Source organism: Zootoca vivipara, chromosome 11 (assembly GCF_965207765.1).
Source record: "Zootoca vivipara chromosome 11, rZooViv2.hap1.1, whole genome shotgun sequence".
In the NCBI taxonomy this organism is placed as follows: Eukaryota; Metazoa; Chordata; class Lepidosauria; order Squamata; family Lacertidae; genus Zootoca; species Zootoca vivipara.
The window spans coordinates 11,672,816-11,697,803 of NC_142594.1; the positions used below are offsets into that span (position 1 = coordinate 11,672,816).

Sequence of the window (24,988 nt, forward strand, 5' to 3'; positions counted from 1 at the left end):
TTTCAAAGTTTAACAGGCAGTAAATTTCATATCCACATTCCATAACTTCTCTCCTGCAGACATATCAATGTTATGTCTGAAGTCATTGGCCCACAGTATAATCTTAACCAAATCATCTTTCGTTTCCCATTGTAATAATAATTTATACATTTTAGTTTTTCCTTTACTCTCCATGAATCTCATTTCAAAGTCTGATCTTTATAGGACAGAGAACCTAAAGCCCTTCTCTGATTAACCTTTCAAGAGTGTTGGAGCCACTGAAGTACTCTTCCTGAACTCATCTGTAATATTAAGACCAGGGTCCACAGGAGAGAAAACTGAAATTCTTTCCTATAGGAGTCTCATCCCTTGTCTGAAATTAGAAAAGTACCATAGGTGTACAGGGTGACCTAGACCCTGTGACATTTTAGGAGTGGTGTGGGAGGGGTCGACGTTGCAAAAAGTAGCCTTTGGGGCCTTTAGGCAGCCATTTTGTATTGTGCCAATGTCTGAATGACACCCACAGCGCTATCAAACTTCCACATTGCCTCCAGATCTATGCTACTTCATAATCCAGAATCTTGGCATTCCATCCACAAGCTTTTATTGGAAGCTACAGAAGATGTGCAAGTACAAGGCATATTCTACTATGTTTAGGGAAGCTTTTAATCTTTAAGAAATTAGTGTATTCTAATATTTCTGTTGGAAGCCGCCCAGAGTGGCTGGGGAAACCCAGCCAGATGGGCGGGGTATAGATAATAAATTATTATTATTATTACAGCTTACCTGTTCAGTAGGTCTTTTGGATGAAGCAGTTGTGAAGAATAGGGAAGAGGTAGCCTGGAGCCATCTGCTATGAGGCTGATAAGCTTTTGGTGCAAAAATCTTGGCTCCTATTGTTAGATCATTCTCACAATTTTGAAAAAAAAAGGGAACTTCATATAAAGCGGGGGGGGGGCAGGAAAACCCAAACTGTTTTTTGGGACCTAAGAAGATCAATTTTCATCTCCTTGTACCAGATATCTATTCCTTTCAAAGTTAACTTGTGATAGCCCTGGCCTCATATTAGTAAGTGAGAAAAGTTGGCTTTGGATAACCATGAAAAGAGAACTAATAAGCTACCTCGTGAGCAATGGAGATACTACTCAAAACTTTCAGGCGTCTTAAATATTTACGATCCATCGTCTTCAGTCTAAAACACCTACAGGAGGTAGCATGTGATACGAAAGCCCTCTCTCCTTCATACTCTGGAATTGATGTTGTCCATGGATGATGGACCATCAATAGTCTGATGGTCAATAAGGCAGTTTCCTAAGTTACTATCATAAACAGTGAAGGCCACATTGAACTGATAGATATAAACAGAATCCCATTGTTAAAATGTTTGGTAAGAAACAGGAAGTTGCTGGCTTTCACAACTGTAAAAAAGAAAGAAGTTTGCTTTTGAAACCTGTAGTAGACAGCGCCTGCATGTCTGCAAAGGATCCAGCTGCTGCTATGGGACTGGTAGAAAGTTGCCAAGATCATCCGATCCAAAGAGCAGGTTAAACCAGACACCCCCAAACTCGGCCCTCCAGATGTTTTGGGACTACAATTCCCATCATCCCTGACCACTGGTCCTGTTAGCTAGGGATGATGGGAGTTGTAGTCCCAAAACATCTGGAGGGCCGAGTTTGGGGATGCCTGGGTTAAACAAAATGAGGTGTTCTGGAAGTCTTAGAGAGCAACTGTTACCTAGCCTTTGGGAATACAGTGGTACCTTGGGTTTCGAATGTAATCTGTTCCGGAAGACTGTTTTGAGTTCCGAAACGTTTGAAAACCGAGGCTCAAAGGGCAGCCTGCAAATTTAATAGAGAAAATTGAGGCGCGTTCAAAAACAGAAACATTTACTTCCAGGTTTATGGCATTCAAAAACCGAAATGTTCGTCAACAGAGACGTTCGAAAACCAAGGTACCACTGTACTTCCTTCAAAAAAGGGTGCTAGGCCTTGATGCAGAACTGTCAGCCAGCAAATGGGGACGGAAATCAACAGGCTAAACAGTCCTTTCCATTCAGAATATGGTGGCAGGAATGATTCTGTATTTATTTTCTATTACTTTTATTGTACAAAACTTTCTCATGTTAACAGGGCACACTGTGGACTAGATAAAAACATTTGTCTGGCTATTATCTGATAGCTCCTTGGATCTCCCTAGTCCATTGCTGCCAGTTCCAACTTTCTAGGTACTCATCTCTCAAAAGGAGCTGGGGAATGAACAACCAAGGGATGGAGGGGACGCAACACTCGGTCCATACCAAGCTCTCCATTGGCCATCTGGGAAAGGATCCCGTCCACCTAAATGAAAAGAAAAGGGAAATGGGCAAAAGGTTGCCATTCACAAATGGATCAATTAATACTCTCATTCCGACTCAAGAAAATCACCATTTTATAGTTCAAATCAGGGGAAATAAATAACAGTAAATGGACAAAAGTACAAAAAGCACTGAAAATAATAATAATAATAATAATAATAATAATAATAATAATAATAATAATAATAATATTTATACCCCACCCATCTGGCTGGGTTTCCTCAGCCACTCTGGGCAGCTCCCAACAGAATATTTAAAAACATGATAAAACAGTCAGGTAGTTGCTTATTTCCTTGACATCTGATGGGAGGGCCTTCCACAGGGCGGGCGCCACTACCGAGAAGGCCCTCTGCCTGGTTCCCTGCAACCTCACTTCCTGCAGTGAGGTAACCGTCAGAAGGCCCTCGGAGCTGGACCTCAGTGTCCAGGCTGAACGATGGGGGTGGAGACGCTCCTTCAGGTATACTGGGCCGAGGCCGGTAATCTTATACAAACAGGTATCCATATAGCTGTCAGCGAATAAGTCGTCCACATCTGCCTCCATATCAACCTCACAGAATAAGCATTGTCATTCAGATGGGGCAGCCTTATATTAGCCGAGCCAGATCCTCACATGGGATAAAGGCTCCAGGATGAGGGAAACAGGGGACACCCATAAAAACTCTGGTGCATCAGACCAAAGGTCCGTCCAGCCCAGCATCCTGTTTCTCACAGTGGCCAATCAGATGCCTATGGAAAGCCCACAAGCGGGAACTAAGTGCCACAAATACCACTTGCTGGCAATCACAAGCAGGGCTGCCAACATTCAATTTTCTTTGGGTGTGTGTGTGAATCAGACCTCTCTCTCTCTCTCTCTCTCTCTCTAAAACACGAAACATGAAGACTCCTGTGCTTCTGCACTTGTCAGGCAACACCATTGCTAATGAAGCTTAACTGTTTAATCTCTGTTGCTAAGCAATCAGAAACAAACAAGGTTGACCCCTCCCCCTACCATGGGACTTGGTAGTGGAGGGGGGTATCTCCCAGAGAAGATGCTGGATGGAAGAGGATTTTGGGGTGTGTATGCTAAAGCACCTTCCTTGTTTCCACTTTATTTCACTCACTCCCCACATGCACAGTGTTTACAGAATGAAGCCCAATTGGCTGGCTTTAGTACTGTATGTAATACTCAGAAGCAATTCCCTTGAAATAAAGGAGGTTTTCTTCCCACTGAGAAAAAACAACAACGGTGAAATTGCAGCCCCGTCACCCCAAAGTTTTCCATGTCCCCCATCCAGCCACTACTGGGGTCTGCTTGTCAACACTGGGCTGTTTGTTACTAATATATAGTAGGCATAAAACAAAAATACAAAATACAAATGCAACCATAAAATAATTAAACACCTTATGGTTGCAGAAATTTAAAATTTCTGTAGACTGCATTTTAACACAGAGGTCTTTTGCTGTTGTTGATCAAGGCTGGCAATTTGTTTTGTGTGCATAGTTACATCTTTTGCTGAGAGTGGCGTACACATCTTTGTTGATGATGATGTGTATCTGTATCTAGATTTTCCTCTCAAGGCCATGGACTCTGCCTTCCTCTTCCCCCTTTTATCTTCCCCCAAAGCCTGTGTGGTGGGCCTTTTCCTAAGCACCCTCAGCATGGATCAGCTTTTTACCACCTGTCCCACACCTTGACCTCTCATCCCGTGGCTGCACATCCCACTCAAGCAATTGCCACAGTAGCTGCAATTGTCAGATGGGTGCTAGCATTGCTGCTGGGGACTCACCCGCTCGGCATAAGCCTGGTCCTCTTGGGGCTGGTACAGCTTTTTTATCTCAAAGGTCCTGCAGAGCCGGGGGGGGGGTGTGGAAGAGAGATGTTAAGCCCTAGGTAAGTGGCAGGATGTGACCTTACCAATCTATCCTAAGCTAACCTCTCTCTACTTAACAACAACCATTTCCAAGCAAAAAAAAGGGGGGGTGGAGGAGAAGAGACCGACTTGCCATTCTGCACACAAGGTCTCAGCTTTCTTGTGAAAGGAAGAGGAGCCACTAATAATAATTTAATGATAATAATAATAATTTATTACTTATACAGTCTGGGTGGCTCCCAACAGCATATTAAAAACGCAATAAAACATCAAACTTTAAAAACTTCACTAAACAGGGCTGCCTTCAGATGTCTTCTAAAAGTCAGACAGTTGTTTATTTCCTTGGCATCTGATGGGAGGGCATTCCACAGGGTAGGTGCCACCACTGAGAAGGCCCTCTGCCTGGTTCCCTGTAACTTTACTTCTCGCAGATGGATATACTAAGGCGTTTTCTGATCACTGTTCATTTTATCTGCAGGACCTGTGTGAAAATCCAAGCTTTTCCTGGACAACGCACAGTTCTTAAGTACCAGCATTTCTCAAACTTCGCATAGTACATGCATCTCCCACTACCCCATCCATCCATCCCCAAAAACCGAAACCAGAGGCACTTAAATCGCTTTCCTGAAAGAGTCAGCCTCCCTCATATTTCCCCTACACGCATATAGTCTGGGAAAAGGCAGCTCTGCGGATTATCTATTCACCTCCTTCTGTCTCTAGAGACGTCTCCACCTGCAAGGAATGATGACTGCGATATACTCTCCCGAAGAAGGGTCTGACTCTGGGACAAATTAGCCCGGTTTCTTTTCATTTGTACTTGCAGGCATGTGGGGCACCTCTTTGGCTTCTCCCTGTTCCTGTGATGATGAAACAGGAACAGGTTAAAGGTGGAATGGGGAAGGGGATCCACAGGAAGGGGAGAAGCCAGCGATACCACGTTACCTGAGCACACAGCTCTCACAGATGTAGTTGTCAGAGAAGCCATCAGGGACAGGGGTCGTGAGCGGGGTCAGGTGAAAGGGGACAATGTCCTTCCCATCCTGGACGCACACCGAACCTCCGCGGAGCAACAGAGGAGCCCAGCTGGACACAGGGTGGTACAGCACCATGCCATGAACCACACACCAACCACGGATAACATCTAAAAAAAGGAAAAGTAGGGCTGGATTAACCTTGCCCATCTCGGCAGGCCTGCCTTCACTGATACTCTTCAAACCCCGTTCTGCAGAGCCTCAGGTTCCTCCCACCAGTCTGCTTTTTATTTTCAAGAGTTAAGTAGAGTCCCTTCCTTTAAAAAATCTAGTCACCTGCTTTCTCTGCAGAGGGCTCAGTTTTTACATCCTTGGCCAGGTCCAGATGAGGGACTGTCAGAGGGGTCTGGAAGGGTGGGTGGGTGTTAAGAGTTAGTGACATTCAGCTTCACCCCTTCACTGCCAACTTTATGCTTTCCCTGATCCCCTAAAGCCATTCACCCCATTGCTCCCCATGACTAAACTAGGAAATACCCTGTTTTTCTTTGCGCTATTTTGCACACACTTTATCAGTCCCTTTCTACTCCCTTCAGTTTTGTTCCCTTCAGAGGTAGGGAGCCTTTGGCCTATGGGCCAATCCTGGCCCACCAGGGGTTCAATTTGGCTTGCAAGGCCATTTCCCCCCAAGCCACACCCACCTGTCAATCAGCTGATGTCTGGAAGTTGATGGGCAGGTTCAATTCTACACATGCGGCCAAAACCTTGCTGGCCTTTGGCTTGGTGCTTGCCAAGCCAAGGGCTGGCAATGGCACTTGCCCCGAGGTTAACTCCGCAGAGGAGCCTGCGGTTCCTTACAATGCACCTTGGAAACCCCACAGAAGGCGTTTTGACAGATGAGCAGGATAACCCACCTGTCAATCATGTAGTCCTTCTCTGCATTGCTTGGAACTGCAGCTTGGGAGAGTGCTGTTGGACTCAGATCTCCAGATGGGTTCTTCTTAAGTTCCATACCCTTAATTTTCTTACCCCACCTAGAAACTAGGATCTTATTTCTAACATAGACCCGTATTTCCCCACTCCATCCGTGGCTGATCTATGCAGCATATGGATATCTGAGGCCCCACCACCTTTGACCTGGAGCTACTTACCTCAGGATCGTGGAGAGTCACGTCAGCCTTACTTGTTTCTTCTGCTTTCCGCTCAGGGTCTCTGTGAAAGGCTTCCAGCCTTTCCAGAAGTTCTGCATTCTGAGCAGCGGGGTAGGGTCGGGGATGGGTGGAGAAAGGGAAATAAGTATGTATTTAACCCTAGATCTGGGCCAGTTCCAGGTTTGAGACATTCCTGGGCACAGTGGAAGGCTTGCCTGGCAAGAGAGGCTGGTAGCACTGGGAGCTGTCAGCTCCCCACAATGCCACAAATTGGAGGGCATTGTGGAAAATAAATATGGCAGCTAGTTCCACCTACTGAGGAGACTGAGCTGGGAAAAGAGCATATGCCAGGTAAATGATGCCAGTCTATTTATCAGAGATCTTTGAGTTAAGGACTATTTTAAAATATATTATTAACAGCTGCAAAGCACAGGTGATTTTCTAAGTGCTGTACATAAGCTGAAATATAAGACAGACCCTGACCACAGGTTCATAATTTAACAAACAGAATACCTTTGGAGTAGCTGCTCACTGTTATTATTACCGTAATTTACTACTCATCTTCCTCACACACATCTGAAGGTGTTGTACAAGACGCAATAAAAACAACTAAAAGGCAGCAGAAATATTTAAGAAAAAAATATTGTAATGGAGAGATAGGGCCAAAACCCATTCCTTCAGCTGGGAAAGCATGTCGGAACACAAAATGTATTAGCAGCTAGATATTACCACAAAAGGTATTCTGCCTTAGGCTGAGAGAATGGCTGCTACTGCTTGTGAGTAGACAGGGCTTCCTGGACTGAGAAAAGAAGATTTCCTTCATCACTGTTCACAATGAGGATATAACCAAACAGAAATTTGGAAATATGCAGCCTCTGTTCCCACTTAACTTCCAATAGTGGGATGGAGACAGGGCAGGAAGTCCGGTTTGAACTGTGGCAGCGTCCCCTCACCTTCCCTGTAGCACGAAGCCCAAACTTCTTACACCATTGTTGCAATTCCGTCCTTTTCAAGGTGTTGTAATCCAAGGAGGGAGAACCACACGGAGAGTCCCCATTGATCCTCGTTACTGGAGGAGTCCTGGATGGCAATTTGACAACTCTGCGGCTCTTTCGAGGCATCCTAAGCTGAGAGAGAGAGAAATAGAAGGAAATAGCATAGCCAGCCTCCATCTCTCCTCATCCAAGGTGGTCAGCATAAGGCAGCCTTTCTCAAGCTCAGGTCCTCAAATGTTCTTAGACTACCCAACATCCCTAGCTAGCAGCAGGGCCGTCTTAAGCCCATCCAGCGCCCTGGCGCTAAGGTCCCTCCAGCGCCCCCCTCCAGAGCCTCTCCAAGGGCCCGGGAGTGCCAAGCGGACCGCGGCAACAGTGGGAGGCCACCTCCGAGGACTCCGCGCTGCGCCTCCTTCTCATTTCCCCAGCGCTGTGTTCCGCAAGAGCTGCTTGGGCGCTGTGCGCACGCTGGTGGCGAAGCTCGACTGAGCGGAACCCAGTGCTGGGGAAACGAGGAGGTGCAGCGCAGAGTCCTCAGAGAAGGAGACGCGGCGCAGCCTCTCAGCTCGTGGAGCGCAGTCCTGGACAGATCGCCGGAACCCTGCGCTCCCTTGCCGCCCTTCCAGCGCCCGGCGCCGTGGTTCTCCGCGCCACTAGCCTCTATGGCTAGGACGGGCCTGGCTAGCAGAACCAGCGGTCAGGGGCATAGTCTGCAACACCAGGATTTTTGCTTGGGGGGGGGCAGAGCTGAGCTATCTGCAATGTGTTGGGTCAGTTAGTTAAGTATCTTTATTTATTTACTGGATCTGTCCCCCCCTTCCCCTCTGGCTAGGCCTGTGGTTCCTGTTATAAGAATTTTAAGGTCTTAGATATATAATAAATGTTCATAAATGTACAAGGCAAACACGTACATAAACAAATAAACCGATGATTTATATTTATTTTTCCTCAAAAAAAAAACAGAACACAATATCTTATTTTCAGGGGATGTCTTATTTTTTCCTTCTCCTCCTGCCGCGGCCAGCATTGCTGCTGCGCCTATCACTATGTCTTATTTTCGGGGTATGGCTTATATTCCTTGAATGCTTAAAAATCCTGCTATGGCTTATTTTATGACTATGTCTTAAAATAGGGGAAACGGTATGCAAGGGTTCTTATGTACCCCATAAGGGAATAAGGCCAGATTTTGCTTATCACATTCCCACACGCCCCACAGGGAGGAAATTTGATTTTTTTAAGGGGGCAATTTGAGAGTGAGTAATTAACAGTGAATGGCCTTTTAGGCTTCCTCCACATGAATAGTTCACTTTTTGAATAATAAGAATTATATGTCACAAGGGGGGGGGGGTCAGCATTAGGATTTTAGAGATGCTTAGGTGGGACATGGCAAAAAAAAAAAGGTTGGGACCCACCCATGCTAGCAGTGCGACTCCGGGATGATGGGAATTGTACTCTAACAACATCTGCGGACCCAAACTTGAGAAAAGCTGGTACCATGGGCACAACCAAGATTTTATTTGGGGGGGGGGAGGAGAATCTCATATCTGTATTGATTGAAAGAGAGGGCAACTGCCCCCTCTTGGCTACGCCCATGGCTGGTATGAGACGTCGCTGAACTCACTATGTCTAAGCTGGGGAAATGTGAGCCCCACAGCACACCAAGGAGGAACAGCACGTATGCTTCCGCCCCACCCGTCAACTCACCTGGGCGCCAGGTGCCGCGCCTCCCTCCAAAACGCTCCGCAGCGGCCGGAATCTCCTTTTTCAAGCTGCGCGCGCTCGTCAGTTTGCTCCCCCGCATGACCACGCCCCCTCGCCGCCGGGTTGCTCGCGCGCCTGCGCACTTGCGAGGGCCTCGGGTTTCCCGCGAGGGGGGAGGGCAAAAGATGGCGGCGCCCAGCCGGTCCGAGGCGTGAGGGACACACGCACACACGCGCGGGCCGTCCCTTGGCTGGAACTCGGACACCGAGCCTTCTTGTCTCTTTTCTCCTGGGTAAACAAGCACCGGAGGTTGGGGGGAGGGAGGGAGCTGTTTTACGAGGACGTCGGCGGGCACGTCTCTAGGCGGCTTGCAATAGACCACCAAGGAATTTATTATTATTATTACATTATTATTTTTGGACGCTTTTACAGTTGCGAGGCAACAGCTCCCTCTCCCTCCCCCAGACCTTCGTCAGAAACTGGGCTGCGGTAAGGAGGGAAGCCCTGTGGGGCGGGGAAGGGAAGCGGGCTGTGACAGGATCGTGTGCCCCATTGTGGTACTGGAAACAAAATTCCTTGGCTGGGGTCTTGAAATAAATAATTGTGCGCTCAAGAGGGGCCCTGTTTTCTTTAGATTTGTGTATGCCCCCCCCTTGCTAAGCTGCTGTTTGGAGCTTGAGAGAGGGTCGGGGGTGTTTATAACAAAACGAAGCAGATTCCTCAAAGGTGGAAACCTTGTCCCGCCCCCGCTACTGCCTGGGATCCTTTGCTCTTCTTTTTCCTAAACTTGATTTTTAATAATTTTTCATTAATAACACTCCAATATGGGCCACATTGTTACAATATCAAATTATATCAAATTAAAATACAATTTATAAAGCCAGTTATACAATTTCCAAATTAAGCAAATTGTGTGACTTCCCGTATTCTGGTCTTCCGGAGATAATCATTCTGAAGTCCTGCACGTAATTTCATATATAAGCCAAATATAGCAGTTCTGATCTTAATCCTTTCTTCTCAGCCACTGGTGTATCGGGATCCTTTGCTCTTCATGGGTGGGGCAGATTCTCTGCAATATAATAATTTATAATATAATTTATTATTTACACCCCGCCCACCTGGCTGCGTTTCCCCAGCCACTCTGGGCAGCTCCCAACAGAATATTAAAAACATGCTAAAACCTCAAGCATTAAAAATTTCCCTAAACTGATATGAGTTTTCCTTCTCGCCCCCAAATAGCAGGTCTTTCATTTAAGCCTAGGCTTAGCTCATAGAACCTGCGTTTCAGTGTTGGAGTTCATCAGCTATCCCTGGAGCCAGTGAATAATAATAATAATAATTTTGTTATTTATACCCCGCTCATCTTGGCTGCGTTTCCCCAGCCACTCTGGCAGCTTCCAGCACATATAAAAACGTAATAAAATGTCAAATATTAAAAACTTCCCGACACAGGGCTGCCTTCAGGTGTCTTCTAAAAGTTGAGTAGTAGTTTATCTGTTTGACATCTGATGGGAGGGCATTCCACAAGGTGGACGCCACCACCAAGAAGGCCCTCTGCCTGGTTCCCTGTAGCTTCACTTCTCTCAGTGAGGGAACCGCCGCTTGAAAAGTCAGCACCAACACTTTGAATTGTGCTCAGAAACGTACTGGGAGCCAATGTAGGTCTTTCAGGACCAGTGTTATATGGCAGCCACTCCCAGTCACCAGTCTAGCTGCCGCATTCTGGAGTAATAATGACTTTAATTCAATAGAGTCCAGTAGCACAGTGAAGATAACGACACACAGTGGTGCGTCCTTGGTTTTCATGTGCTTCACTAGCTAGCTAAATTGTAACCCAAAGTTGGTAGCTAGAAATACTCATAGACAGAGAGGGGGAAATCATAAACAGGTCGAAAGGCATTTAAATCCCAGAATTATATAATTGGAAGGGATCCCAGGGGTTAGCTATTCCAATCCCCTAGAGTTCAGGAATCTCAACTACTTCATTTCGCTTTTAAATTGTATGCTGCCTTTCTATATTACTATACACAAGGTGGTTTACAGCAACAAAATAAACAACAAAGAACACACACCTTATTATAATAATCTGATCCAATACAGAAAGTCATAATAAAACATAAGTTTAAAATGGAACATGTAAAATACATATTCAATAATCTGTTAGAAAATAATAGTACACAATAAAATTCTCAAAACATCAGCAAATAATGAAACAAATTCACTCTTAACAATTACAATAAATAATTACTAAACAATACAGTAACTGCAAGTCACAATGCATAAAATACCACAATCCATACAAAACCATGTAAAAGGATCGAACCATGTAAAAGCATCGAAACAAAGACACACAGCTTATCTGAAGAAGTGTGCATGCACACGAAAGCTCATACCAAAATATAAACTTAGTTGGTCTTTAAGGTGCTACTGAAGGAATTTTTTTATTTTGCTTCGACTCAGACCAACACGGCTACCTACCTGTAACTAAAACACAGCTTATAGTTTTGTTTTGTTTTATCCCTGAACTCCTCCCCTCCCAGCTGCTTCTGCTGTTCTTAAAGCTATGGCCTGAGAGAGGCTGATGGCTCAGCTGGACTTGATTGAGGGTTGGGGTGGCAAGGCTCTCTCTTCTTTGCACTTCCTCGCTGAGGAAGCTGACTTCAGCTGAATTATTCTAGAGTATTTCTGTAGGTTTTCTTTTGGTGGGACTTTTCCAAACAACCTCTAGCCAGCAGCTCTGTGGACAGCAAGTTTGAGTTCAATGACTGATGGCCATCCAACCTCTGCTTAAAAACCATAGCTGCCAAGCTTTCCCTTTTCTCGCGAGGAAGCCTATTCAGCATAAGGGAAAATCCCTTTAAAAAAGGGATAACTTGGCAGCTATGTTAAAAACCTCTTAAGGAAGAAGAGCTCACAGCCTCCTGAGGGAGACTGTTCCATTGTCAAACAGCTCTTTGCTGTTAGAAAGTTCTTCCTGATGTTTAGTCAGAATCTCCTTTCTTGTAACTTGAATCCATTGGTTGGGGTCCTACCCTCCTGAGAAAACAAGCTTGCTCCATCTTCCATGTGACATTCCTTTAGAATATTGGAAGATTGCTATAATATCTCCTTTTAGTCTCCTGTTATGCAGGCTTCTCTTATACAGACTCACTTTTATTGCTTTATTATAAGAATAAAGACACATAGTTTTCTTTCCAGAGAGGTTTCTCATAATAAAATAGAAATGACACTGGCTACCATGCTGTCATACAGCAGCAAACAATATCACGGTTCCGAACAATAAGACTCAAAATTCATTTTCCTGCCTCTAAGCAATCTTAGAAAAATTTTCATGTGCCTCTTAAAAGCACAAAGGAGTGCAACCTCATCAGTCTATTGAGCCAACTGTTGTCTTTAAATGTGATTGTTTTCACTCCTAGAAGCCTTAAGAAAGGTTAACACTCTTTTGTTAAAATAGAGAACAAGACTGCTGGTTATCACAATTAAGTTAAGATCATTCCATTTTTTTACAGGGCTTTCAACATAAGCGGCAAAATGTGGTTCGTTTACCATAGATGTCTCATGTGTCCCAAAAACTGGAGAAGACAATTACATGGATCATTCAACCCAGTTAAGTGGGAGAAAAGGCTAATTACAAAATTCATTCGGTCCATATTCAGCGAAACAGGGAAGTGGGAAACAAGCTATAAAGTGGAGACTAGGAAGGAAGTTGAAAGCTGGTGGCATTCCAGAATAAAGGAACAGTTCGACCCAACTTCAGAAATAGATGTAAGGATTATGGCAAAATTGAACATGCACTCTTGAATTCCTTTTGTCCCTCTGTATTAGGTGCTCTTAGGAAAGTTAATTTAATTGCAGCACAGCTAAATGGACTTAGGATTTCACCCATTGCATTAAATATAATAGCATATTACCTGCTGCACAATAGAGGTGTCTTTTTAGAATATTGAATTAAATTATGAGAACTTGTAATTTAATAAACAAAGATTACTGCTCATAAGAAAGGGCACATCCTTTTCGTTGCTATTTTCTGATTTACTGGTTAAAGTGCAGTCCTACTTTTAAGATTTTTTAAAAAATTGGGGGTTGAAGACAAAAGCATGATTTGTAAAAAAAAATTAAATGTGGTTTAAAATTAAACTCCCCCCCCCCCAAGTTCTATCTTGCAGACTTTGTTTTTGCTTATCATTTTGTCTAGAAATCAAGGCCAAAGTTTTATGTCTTGTCAATGTTTCCATATCCTTCTGGGAAGATGCATATGGGCCATGTTCGAGTCTACACCATAAGCGACACAATAGCACGGTTTCAGAAAATGAGAGGATTTCAGGTACCGGTATCTGTTAACTAGATGGCTCTATTGACATTTGTTTGGATAATATTTCAGGTGATTGGAAATGAGTGGTCTGTTGCTTTTGAGGACAGTCAAAACTCACTTAGGAACAGGCCGAGCCTCAAGCCTTTATTTAATGACAGCTAATCACAAAGCACAAATTGGGAGGACCTTAACCAGATTATAATGGAATTAGGGGCTGTGTTATAAGTAACTAGTGGTTTTCAGCCCGTTCAATAACGGGCGCTAGAATCCTGGGGTTCGGAGAAGCGCTTGCGCAGCGCTTCTCCGAACCCTGGGACCTGTCCTTGCTGTCGGCGGCAGGGGGACAGGAACGGAGGAGGAGAAAGCGCTGCTTTTTCCTTCTCCGTTCCTCTCCCGCAGCCGCCGACAGGAAGCAGATATCCCAGGGTTCGGAGAAGCGCTTGCGCAGCGCTTCTCCGAACCCTGGGACCCGTCCTTGCTGTCGGCGGCAGGGGGACAGGAACGGAGGAGGAGAAAGCGCTGCTTTCTCCTTCTCCGTTCCTCTCCCGCAGCCGCCGACAGGAAGCAGACATCCCAGGGTTCGGAGAAGCGCTTGCGCAGCGCTTCTCCGAACCCTGGGACCCGTCCTTGCTGTCGGCGGCAGGGGGACAGGAACGGAGGAGGAGAAAGCGCTGCTTTCTCCTTCTCCGTTCCTCTCCCGCAGCCGCCGACAGGAAGCAGACATCCCAGGGTTCGGAGAAGCGCTTGCGCAGCGCTTCTCCGAACCCTGGGACCCGTCCTTGCTGTCGGCGGCAGGGGGACAGGAACGGAGGAGGAGAAAGCGGCGCTTTCTCCTCCTTCCTTCCTCTCCCCCAGCCGCCGACAGGAAGGACGCGCGCACTCTTCCCCCCCCCCGCCTCCTCCAACCGCCGCTCCGGCGGGAGCGGCGGTTGGAGGAGGCAGAGTGGGGGGAGAGTGCGCGCGCGCAGTCTCAGCTGTCCAATCCCTGTATCCCTGGGGCACATGCGCAGTGACCCAGGGACACACGGGACATCTGGACGCAGGGACAACATGGACATTATTATATAGGATTATTCAGCATATTCCTCGCTTCAGATTGCTTGTGGTGTTCTCTGCCTCTCTACTCCACCCCGGCTCTTTCTGCTAAAAGTGGCATACTTATCCTAATATACATCACCCTGGACATATAACAAATACTTCTTCCTCTTAGGTAATGCCTGATTAAAAATCTGTACAATTTGCAACCTTGCCATATTTTACAACTAACTGGCACAAGAGGGAGAGCAGACAAACCAGGAGAGGGTGGCTTTGCACCATCCCAGTCCCTGCGTGGTTTGCTTGACCTGTGCATATCTGGCTGCAGGTAACAGTGCTGTTGTCATTTGTAGTGGGGGGTGTTAGTGTTTAATTCCTAGTCGAGTGAATGCAGCTGGGGTTGGGGTGTAGTCCAGGGCCTGCCTTACTATAACAGTAGCCCTGCTGCAGGCAGCCGTGTCAGCCACTTTGGGGAGATGCAGGGGCAAAGGTTCTTCATGCTGTCAATCAGGCTATAGACCTGTAGGCTAGGTGCTGTGTGAGACAGTCCTGTGACTCTCAACCGGGGTGAGAGCCTGGCTGAGGGAAAACTTGGTTTGCTGGAATTCCCCCTGAGTGTGAGAGGTAAGGGAAAGAAATCTTGACTTCTTTGGGAGCATCAAACTGGAACCTGAGGTTTGGACTATTGCTTCCTGCAAAAAGAGGAGCTATGTAAGAGCAAAGGAGCTGGGTGCAGAAGCACACAGAACATTGCAATTTATGCAAGACAAGAGCCATAACTTAGCACAGGCATCCCCAAACTTCGGCCCTCCAGATGTTTTGGACTACAATTCCCATCTTCCCCGACCACTGGTCCTGTTAGCTAGGGATCATGGGAGTTGTAGGCCAAAACATCTGGAGGGCCGCAGTTTGGGGATGCCTGACTTAGCATGTGCAAATGTGCCCTTTGTCTATAACAGGAATAGCCCATGTGGGTCCTTCTGGACATGGCTACACCATCTCTGACCATTGACCATGCTGCCTAGGACTGATAAGAGTTTGAATCCAACAGTATCTGAGGATCACCACTTTGGTTATCCCTGGTCCATGCTGACATTAATTTAGCCGATCAGCTGAAGGTTGTAGCCCTAATATGAATTCAGTAGACTTTCTTACTTGCAGATCTATGTTACTGAATGACGATGCCAGTTCCAGTAGTGAGGAACAGTGATTCAGAAACTGAGGAACTGGTGGGAGCATTCCATATGTTGCCTTCTACATTTGTATTCCTTTCCCCCCCTTGCTGCTTACAAATTAGGAGCAGAACTGTCTCTGTGATTTCCCCCACAGTATTTTATTACTTGAAATTGAAGCATTGACACCCTCGGTTCTAGCACATCCCTAGTCTTATTTGCACTCCCATCACTTTGACTACTGGCCTGTCACAAGTTCAGCAAAGTGCATTTTTATAACACCTTTTAAATCTATTCACTATCTGGAGCAAAAAGACAATGCACTTGAAATGATGTCTCTCCACCCCCACCCCAAATGTATCTTGAAGGCTACATTAGTCTCCATGGTAACAGATAAATACATCTGATTCTGAGATTAATCTATGGATAATTGAGAGTAGGCTTGAAATGGTTTCCCCCCTAATGTATTTTGTTTCAATACAGTTAACTCTACAGTAACAGCTAAATACATCTGCTGCAGAGACTAAGGAATGGGCAGTAGTCCTTCTTACACAAAGGTCCACAGGATGTATATTTATATATAAGTGGCCACAAATTTGGGCTTAGTGTTCTAGTCAGCCATTTTTGTACCTTGTATTTCCATTATCCCTTTCCTAGGTCTTTTTGGCATGTGCAGAGAATTCAGAGGAAGGAGGAGTGTATTTTATGTCTTTGTCCTGGAACTTTACAGGCTGTTAGACTAGTGCTTCACTCCATCTATTAACATGAATTAAGATGCTAAATGAAAGCACGGCACTGCTCAGTATACAAGCATTGACAAAGAATAACAAAATCTGGCATGCAAACTACTGTTCCTTGATGTGCAGTGGAGAAAACCTTACTGGTGAGGCTTGCATTGCACTTTGAAATGTTGCTCATTAAATACTCTTCCTCAGTCTCTTGCGTTGTGTCCCTTGAAGTGTGAGATTGACGCATTAGCAGAAAGAATGCCTACTAGAACAATAACTAATACTTTATACACTGCTTAATATATCAAGATCACACTGCAAATTTGCTAACATGGGGGTTAAATACAATAGCTAAAGTCTGTTCAGGTTTGTCTCCCCTTGCAAATACAGTACAGGCAAAGTACTGTATAAATATTCCATTAAATCTAATGTGGGGTTTTTTAAGCATAATCAGTATAGGCTTGGGCCTCACAGCCTAGTGAACTTTTCAAAGACCTGGAGATGTGATTGCCTATCCTTGATAAATAGTAATTAATTCCTGCTGGTGATCACTCTAAAAGTTTAATTCTAGTTATCTAATGTTGCTCTCTTAAAACATTCATTGTTGCAATAGCGAAGTCTTCAACAGTAAAGTCTTTAGCAGCAGCACTGTCACATCATAATAGAAGTGTTAATAAAGGCACTTTGCACTGCTGGAAACATTACTTCGATAAATATATCATTTAATTTCATATAAAACATATCTATTTTAAGTTATGCTTTGTACCTATTCTAAATCATAGTCGTGATGTCCTCTACCCTGCTCTTTCCAGCTTAACAAGATCTAATTTATTATTAGATCTATTATTATTAGTTAAATTTGTATAAAAGGTAAAGGGACCCCTGACCGTTAGGTCCAGTCGTGGATGACTCTGGGGGTGCGGCATTCATCTCGCTTTAATGGCTGAGGGAGCCGGCATGACTAAGCCGCTTCTGGCGAACCAGAGCAGCGCACGGAAATGCCGTTTACCTTCCTGCCGGAGCGGTACCTATTTATCTACTTGCACTTTGATGTGCTTTTGAACTGCTAGGTTAGCAGGAGCAGGGACCGAGCAACGGGAGCTCACCCTGTCACGGGGATTCGATCCGCCGACTTTCTGATTTGCAAGCCCAAGAGGCTCAGTGGTTTAGACCACAGCGCCACCCGTGTCGCTTGTATACAGTACCACCTTTTTTTGGAGGGGTGGTATGTATGCAGAGGGCATGCGAAGGGCAGGCTTGATTCTTACTAGATAATATTTTTTAAAGTATCCTGTACATTGCACTTAAAGCTAAATTGTTTGTGACAGGCACAGTCTGGATGATTCAATGAAACAGCAAAGATGCTGAATTTTGAAAAATGCTTCATTATTTTGAGCCCTGAAGGTGTTGCTAAATCCACTCTGGCAAGTGACAAAGGGTGACATTTCTTATTTTTGTTACAGGTGATAAATCCAATGGGATGGGATGCATTTGGATTACCTGCAGAGAATGCGGCAATTGATCATGGCTTGCATCCAGCAGACTGGACACAAAGGTGTTTGTTTTTCTTGCTGCTTTATGTATGTATGAGTTCTGAAGCAGAATATTGCTGCTCTTGCTCCTTTCCATGTTCTTTGCGCCTCTGCTCCACAGAAAATGCCCCAGGTTAGAGAGAGATGCACCTAGCAATGTCTCTGTCATTAGAATTTGTCTATACCTGTGCCTGGTACCAACACCTAGGATTGTGCATACTTTCTCTGGCTCATCAGGTATTAAGCCAAGCTTTCTCCTACATGGGATGATACAACTGTGTGAATTCATGAGGAGCATCAGTCACACACTATGTATGTAGGAATTTGCAGCTCACTCTTCCCATATTGGACCAGAAATAAGATTTTTTTCCTTAAAATTGTGTCGCTCACATTAATATTAAAAAACGATTTGGTTTTAGTTAAAAATAGTTAGTAATTGAAATGGGGTTCAGTAAGCAGCAATCTTGCAAAGGATTTTTATCAAGTGAATGGTGGATGGAACTCTAGGGCTGTTTAAGATGACCCAATGCAAGTTGGAGGAGTTTAGGAGCTTTTTCTTGGGAGCAGTTGTTTCTGAAATACTCTTTTCTGTTTAAATATGGATTTTGTTTTGTCTTTCAGTAATATTCGGCACATGCGAAAGCAGCTTGAAGCGTTAGGCTTGTATTTTAGTTGGGATCGGGTAAGCTTTTTTTCTTTTAAAATGTATACATGAAACTTAATTGTCTGTACATTATTGAAGTGTGTGATAAGTGTATCATATTGTTAACATGCATGAATTTGAAGTCAGTTTTAAGAAAGTTCTCTAGGATGAGTTTACTTACTATTGTTGTTTAAACCTATTAGTTTCTTGTCTCCAAGTAACTTACATTGATAAAAAATATACATAATTGCATTATACCATAGACGAGAGCAGGAATTGTGTAACACATTAATATTCCGTATGGCATTTTAAAACACACACACACAGAGCAACCCCCGCATAATAATGGTGGAAAATATTGGCAGCACACTAACAATAAACAGAACAATACACAAACCCACTCACCAGTGGACAAAAATAGAAGCTCAGCGCTGACATCCCCTCCCTAGCCGAGGAGCCATTACATGCTTTATGACAGGCACCCCCAAACTGCGGCCCTCCAGATGTTTTGGCCTACAACTCCCATGATCCCTAGCTAACAGGACCAGTGGTCAGGGATGATGGGAATTGTAGTTCAAAACATCTGGAGGGCTGAAGTTTGGGGATGCCTGCTTTATGACTTACGATGTGATAATTTGTTTCACGAAGCACCATCAGTGTGCATGGCCCTCTGCAGTGCACAAACGGACAGGTCCCTGATGCAAGGAGCTTACAGTCTCAATTCAACACAGGGGAGTCAGTGGAGGAAGGCAAGAGAGGTGGGGGCAGGGCTAAAATAAAGAAGCAATATGCAGCTGTTTGTTGCTTGTACTGGGGCTGAGTTGCAGCAGGGCATGAGAACTAGGGGGCTAAACCGTAGGGTTCGGAGAAAACGTGGGCATGAGTGATAATGATGACAATATTATTTCTTAACCTACACACTGTGCGCAGCACAATACATGAGATTAACAAAGGGGCACCTCTGCCATCAGGCTTGCAATCTAAATAAGCGCATGAGGAAAAACGGCAGAGTATAAAAAAATGGCCAGAGAATCACTTGATAGCTGATCATCTGTGCCACTCGTGAGAAGCTTATTTCTTCTTCCCTGAACCTAGAAATCTATTTGTGGTGTTATGCTTTGCTCACAAGTGATACCAAGATTCTATCAGAGTTGCACGTTAGTAGGCATTGGTGGCTGGTGCCCCTTGGTTCTGGTAGAGCAGAAGGGCACAGAGGCCAACAGTACTTGGAGCCAGAGTCAATGACAAGCAGAGCCAACTAGTTCCTACCTACTGAGCTCTGTGATGGTAACACTGAGACTAAGGAAGCTGTCAGCCAGTGCCAACTTGTTGATCTGAATGTAAGTAAAGACAGCAGGCAGTTGGAAGCTGGCTAATGACAGGCTGGGGTTGGTGGGCAAGTGCCGCATTCACACCTAATGAAACAGTCTCTTCTGTTAGTGAATGAACCACTTAGAATCATAGAATTGGAGGGAGGTGTCTAGACCTTCTAGTCCAATCACCAGCTTGAATCAGGAAATCCAGAGCTGGAGCATTCCCCCAGCAGGTGGCTCCTCATTGTCTGATTCCATTGTCACACTGCTCTTACCTTCAAGAATGCCGAACCAAAGTGTACTCTCTTGTCACTTAAGCCCATTAAGCTTGAGAGGATGTGTCTGTGCTGCCTGCCGTAGCCCTATACATTGAGCTCAATAATATAGATATGCTGTAAAGGCTTTACTGGCTCTGCCAAGAAACTTACATTGCCCCCTGATCTCAAATTGTGAAGCAACAGTGCATGGATTTAGGCACACTTAAAACACTGACAGATTGTGGCCATGGATTCCCCTATCTACTTAAAACGGCTTCCTTGATTTAGTGGGTGATATACAGGAGTGCTATGTATTCATTAGAGTGCACATGGAATATTGAATCAGGTGGTCATCTTTTGAATGAACCACTTATTGTTTTGAGGAGCCAATACTGAAACTGCTCTTAATTCTGTTTACAGGAAATAACCACTTGTTTGCCAGAGTACTATAAATGGACACAGTATCTTTTTATTAAGCTTTATGAAGCGGGGTTAGCCTATGAAAATGAAGTAAGTTGAACTGTGTCTTTTATTATGGATATGCCTTTAAAAGCCTTGGGTGATTATTGCTTGTGTGATGACTTTCAGACATACAGCTGTAGAAAACTGTGTGTGTGTGTGAGTGAGTGAGTGAGTGAGAAAGAGAGAGAGAGAGAGAGAGAGAGAGAAAGGGAGCCTGAGCCTATGGTGTTCTATGTTTATTTCTATAATTTTTTCTACTATTTCCAAAGCAGTTAATGATGCAATCAAGCAAACAAACAAAATAATAATAATGCAAATAAAAATAGCACAACAGTAAAATCAAGAATTGAAGTTGCCACAGAAAACGAATTTAACTAAAATTTTGAAGGCTAGTGTGTCCAGTAGGTAGGGGCACTGCAATCAATAAAGCTTTCTTCCTGATTTCTGGTGCCTCAGCTTTGAAGGAAGTCGAGCATCAGGAGGAGGGCATTGGCATATATACAGTGGTGCCTCGCTAGACGAAATTAATTCGTTCCACGGGTCTTTTCTTATAGCGAAAAATTCGTCTAGCGAATCCCATAGGAATGCATTGGATTTTTTTGATTTTTTTTTTGCCCATAGGAACGCATTAATTGAATTTCAATGCATTCCTATGCGAAACCGTGATTCGCTAGACGAATTTTTCGTAAAACGCATTCGTCTAGCGAGGTAACCTCAGCTCAAAAAATCCTTTCGTTAAGCGGAAATTCCGTTAAGCAGGGCATTAGTTAAGCGAGGCACCACTGTAGTGGAAATAGATGGTCCTTTAAGTACCTGGATCCCCAAGCCTTTAAATGTGAGCACCTGCAATTTGAATCAGCTTGGAAACAGACTGCTGGCCAGTCAACTCGTTTAAAAGCTAATGAGTGATGATCTGACTAGCCAGTCCTTGAACTAACAGAAACCTTCGAACCATCTTCAGAGGCAGCCTCATGTATAATGCATTTCAGTAGTCAAACCCAGAGAGTAATGGGAAGCCATCTTACTGTGCCTGGTTTAGTTCTGTGATTGTAATAGTAACCTACTGGTATCTTAAAGTGACTTTTGTGGGATAATTTTCCCCCCTGTAGGAGACTTTCTGATCTGGCAAATGAATCCCTTTACTCCATGGACTTCAATGTCCCAAAGGATGTTCTACATTCAAAAAGCAATATTCTTCCATTATTGAGATCATTGGGGGATTTTTTTTTTTGTTAATATAAAGCTGCATTAGTTTTGGAAGCGAAGATATGCCAGATACATGCTGGAAAGAATTGGGTATTTTTTTGCAAGGCAGGACACGCACATGTAGTCATTCCTGTTATAGGAATCTCTGGAAGTGACTTTTTGCAACAGGTCAATCTCATAAGCCGTTGAACAGTAGTGGTTCAGAAGCCAAAGGCAGGAATTTTTTTCGAATCTAATTGAGAGGCAGCCAAAAAGACTTGTCTTTATAGGATGGCTTCTTTTTATACACACGCATCTGTGAAGGAATGAGTTTTAGAAGTAAGTGTAAAGGATGATGTGGTGAGACAGGCAGAGACTTAATTTGAGTGCGGGATCGGTTGTGCAAGCTCTTTTCAAAGGCAGAGTTCAACTCCATAGCGTTCAAAAGAGTAGAACAGAAGTAACTTCTTCTGAGAGTATGTGGATTGCGTTTGCTGTCCTCCATTGCAGACTGCCTGCTAGCAAACTCTGTGAGTGACTAATCAAATCATACTACAGTGGTGCCTCGACTTACGAATTTAATCCGTTCCGAAGGCACCTTCGTAGGTCAAAAAATTTGTAAGTCGAAAAGCGCCATTGGAAACGCAATTTCCCATAGGGATGCATAGGAAACGGAAAAATTTGTAAGTCAAAGCAACCCTATCTAAAAATTCGTAAGTCGAAAAATCCCTATCTAAAACCACCACTGTTTCCTTTCGGATGTCCCATTCGTAAGTCGAAAAATTCGGTTGTCGAGTCGTTCGTAAGTCAAGGTACCACTGCATGCAATTTGTGACAGATTAGTCCACTGCTTAAAAAAAGTAATGTTTTAGCCCCACAGTGTTTTGCTATCAAGTTGTCCAGTGCCTAATTTGTCCAATTCCTTTTTGTCCAATTCCTTTTATTTATTTTTTAAGAACAGTAAGATACCCCTCGTCTCAGGATATAATTTTAATACCACTGTATTCCGTGTATATGTCCATCTGCTGGCACCCTCTGGAACAGCATAACAGTATGGATTGCCATGTTGGGAAGAGAACGTCATTGAGCCACACTCCTTATGTCTGAGGAGAGCTTTAGCTCACACAAACAAGGCTATGGATCCAAGCCAATGCTCTGTTGAGTACTGAACAGAGTGGGCTTTTAATAATACGTGTACAGTAATCTTTAATTTCCCTTGGAAGGGAAAGGTTAGGATGCTGCTGCTACAGGGGAGATGAAAGTTGGTTCTGTTCTTCTGTGATGCATTCCCATTCATGTGGAGTTGGTTTAATTTATATTGTTATATTATCCTGCCAGCCATCCGATAATGCACAGAAGGCTGTGCATTGTACAGTAGCACCATGATACCTTCTGCACAGTGGTGATGTGAACAGTGAGGTCATTTCTGTAGGAATAGCTTCAAACATGGCTCTCCTCATTTATCTGTTATCAGATATAGCAATAGAAATGCCACTCGAGCCACCAAATAATTTCTGCATGACTTACCTTCTCTTCTTAAAAATGATTTATTAATTTTATTTCATAAAATTTATATATTTTCAATGTAGAAAACCTCAAAGCAGTTTAAAACATGCTGCTATACAGTATATTTGTGTGACTAGTTGTATACAGTAAGCCTGCCACTTATGCTCCGGGGATCGCACCCAAAGTCAAAATTGCGTATAGTGAAAACACATTGGGTGCAGTGGCAGGTGGGGTTGCCAAACTTTTTTTTCCTGGATGCCTGCCCACTTTCTACACATTTTTTCATTTAATTTATGTTTTTGCCAAGTGTGTAAAGCTGAATGTGCACAAGTTAAGTGCATGTAAGTTGCAAGCTTACTGTATCTTCATCCAGTGAATAGAAACAAACACATTTAAAAGGGCATCAGATGTCAATCAGCCAAAGGCCTGGTTAAAGAGGAACATTTTCGCCTGGAGTCTAAAGGTGTATAATGAAGCGTATGTGTACCCAACAGCCTTCTAATAACTGCATTTTACTGACATGCTTATTAATGCCAGAATTCCCTCTCAATTTGATTCCTGGCATCTTTTTAGGCAATAGTTAATTGGGACCCTGTGGATCAGACTGTTCTTGCTAATGAACAGGTGGATGAAAATGGCTGTTCATGGCGTTCGGGAGCAAAAGTGGAAAAGAAATACCTCAAACAGTGGTTCATCAAAACATCTGCCTATGCAAAGGTGTGAGTATAAATTATTTTGCAGAGGAGACCCTCCCTTCAAAGTATTTTTCCAGATCTGCAACAGGCATGTTGGTTTCGGTGGTATGTAAGATCATTTTCTCTTCCTGCTGCCGATAAGTGTATGTCATTATAACTATGGTGCCATTATAACTACGCTGCCACAAAAATGGATAGAGTTACATCATTATAATGTAACTACAGCACCATTTAGTTTTGGCCTGTTTCACCTTTAAAGAACATCTTGTGGTGTAAATATGTTCAGCTGGCAGGTCACGCTAACATAACTTTCAGTATAATACAACCTTCCCCCCCCCCACGTTTGTTCTACTTGGACAAAAACATCTTTCTGAGTGTGAAAAAGAGAAACTGAATATGTGTGATACATGAACCTTTTTAGAGCTATTTTTCTTGGCAATATTTTCCCCCCTCTCACTCTGACAAATTGGGAAGATGATTTGACTTGTAAAACTGCAAATACAACATTTTAAATATTTTTGGAGCAAGAATTCCTGAGCGAGTACCATAAGCCATGTCAACATTTCACAACTTTTATTTCCTTCTACAGCCTCTCCAGTGCTTTCTACGGCGATTTTAACAGTTAGGATATATGGGTGGTTTAGTCAGTGTTAAGAGCCATGGGTTCCTTTTCACTGGAACGGCTAGCCTAAGAGACGGCTACAAATCAAAAGTCCCCAGTTTCCTACTCGATCCTGCCATGAACTCACTAGGGAGCCTTAAGGAAACCTCTTTCTGACTTATATTACAGGGTTGTTGTAAAGATTTCAATAATACAATGCATGTGAAGCTCTTTGAACGCTTGGGAATGCTGTACAGATCTTGTTAATGGCATGAGACTGTGAAGTTCAAGGAAAGCCTTTAGCAAGTTGCTTGCAGCCTTTGGTCCTTGCATCGTCTTTATATTTTACGGAGAATTCAGCTCAGTTATTTGTGTATATGTACCTGCTCTGTGTCAGCATAATCTTCTCTTTACTGGTTATTTTATTTTTGCTACCTTTTGCTAAAGCCACATAAGTTATGCCCAAGTAGTTATGCTAAATATGTGCAATTTTTACTGGATTTGAGTGTGTGTGTTTTTTGTTTTTCAGGCTTCTTTTTTTTAA

General features: G+C 43.9%; 2 protein-coding genes across 5 annotated transcripts in view; one reads left to right on the plus strand and one right to left on the minus strand.

The window, feature by feature from the left end:
- Nucleotides 1-2,030: 2,030 nt before the first annotated feature.
- On the minus strand, nucleotides 2,031-9,139 carry LOC118092152 (developmental pluripotency-associated protein 2). 2 transcript variants are annotated; one of them, XM_088654159.1, is made up of 8 exons: nucleotides 9,004-9,139; nucleotides 7,258-7,431; nucleotides 6,305-6,403; nucleotides 5,493-5,562; nucleotides 5,128-5,326; nucleotides 4,890-5,042; nucleotides 4,102-4,159; nucleotides 2,031-2,315 (listed from the first exon to the last, which is right to left on the minus strand). In XM_088654159.1, the coding sequence occupies exons 2-8, from the start codon at nucleotides 7,423-7,425 to the stop codon at nucleotides 2,208-2,210; spliced, it is 855 nt and encodes a 284-aa protein (XP_088510285.1). In that variant the 5' UTR covers nucleotides 7,426-7,431; nucleotides 9,004-9,139; the 3' UTR covers nucleotides 2,031-2,207. The 2 variants fall into 2 exon arrangements, with proteins under 2 accessions (XP_088510285.1, XP_034985829.1); XM_035129938.3 differs by lacking the exon at nucleotides 9,004-9,139 and having other exon boundaries at nucleotides 7,258-7,461.
- A 2-nt stretch (nucleotides 9,140-9,141) lies between these two features.
- The window catches only part of LARS2 (leucyl-tRNA synthetase 2, mitochondrial), a 59,071-nt gene continuing 43,224 nt past the window's right edge, over nucleotides 9,142-24,988 (plus strand). The window contains exons 1-8 of one of the 3 annotated variants that reach the window (XM_035129425.3): nucleotides 9,163-9,292; nucleotides 9,433-9,489; nucleotides 12,513-12,768; nucleotides 13,199-13,327; nucleotides 17,714-17,805; nucleotides 18,404-18,464; nucleotides 20,416-20,505; nucleotides 23,722-23,865. In XM_035129425.3, the coding sequence (XP_034985316.1) occupies nucleotides 12,535-12,768; nucleotides 13,199-13,327; nucleotides 17,714-17,805; nucleotides 18,404-18,464; nucleotides 20,416-20,505; nucleotides 23,722-23,865 (750 nt within the window). In that variant the 5' untranslated portion in view covers nucleotides 9,163-9,292; nucleotides 9,433-9,489; nucleotides 12,513-12,534. Of the gene's footprint in view, nucleotides 9,490-12,512; nucleotides 12,769-13,198; nucleotides 13,328-17,713; nucleotides 17,806-18,403; nucleotides 18,465-20,415; nucleotides 20,506-23,721; nucleotides 23,866-24,988 lie in introns of all 3 variants that reach the window. The other 2 variants (XM_035129423.3, XM_035129424.3) reach the window with 2 other exon arrangements.

Coding starts and splice junctions, on each gene's coding strand:
- LOC118092152 (XM_088654159.1), bottom strand. CDS start 7,425: ATGCCTCGAAAGAGCCGCAGAGTTGTCAAATTGCCATCCAGGACTCCT. Junction 5,327..5,492: donor GCCCTCTGCAGAGAAAGCAG/GTGACTAGATTT, acceptor TCCTTTTTTTAG/ATGTTATCCGTGGTTGGTGT. Junction 4,160..4,889: donor GTCTCTAGAGACAGAAGGAG/GTGAATAGATAA, acceptor CCGGCTCTGCAG/GACCTTTGAGATAAAAAAGC.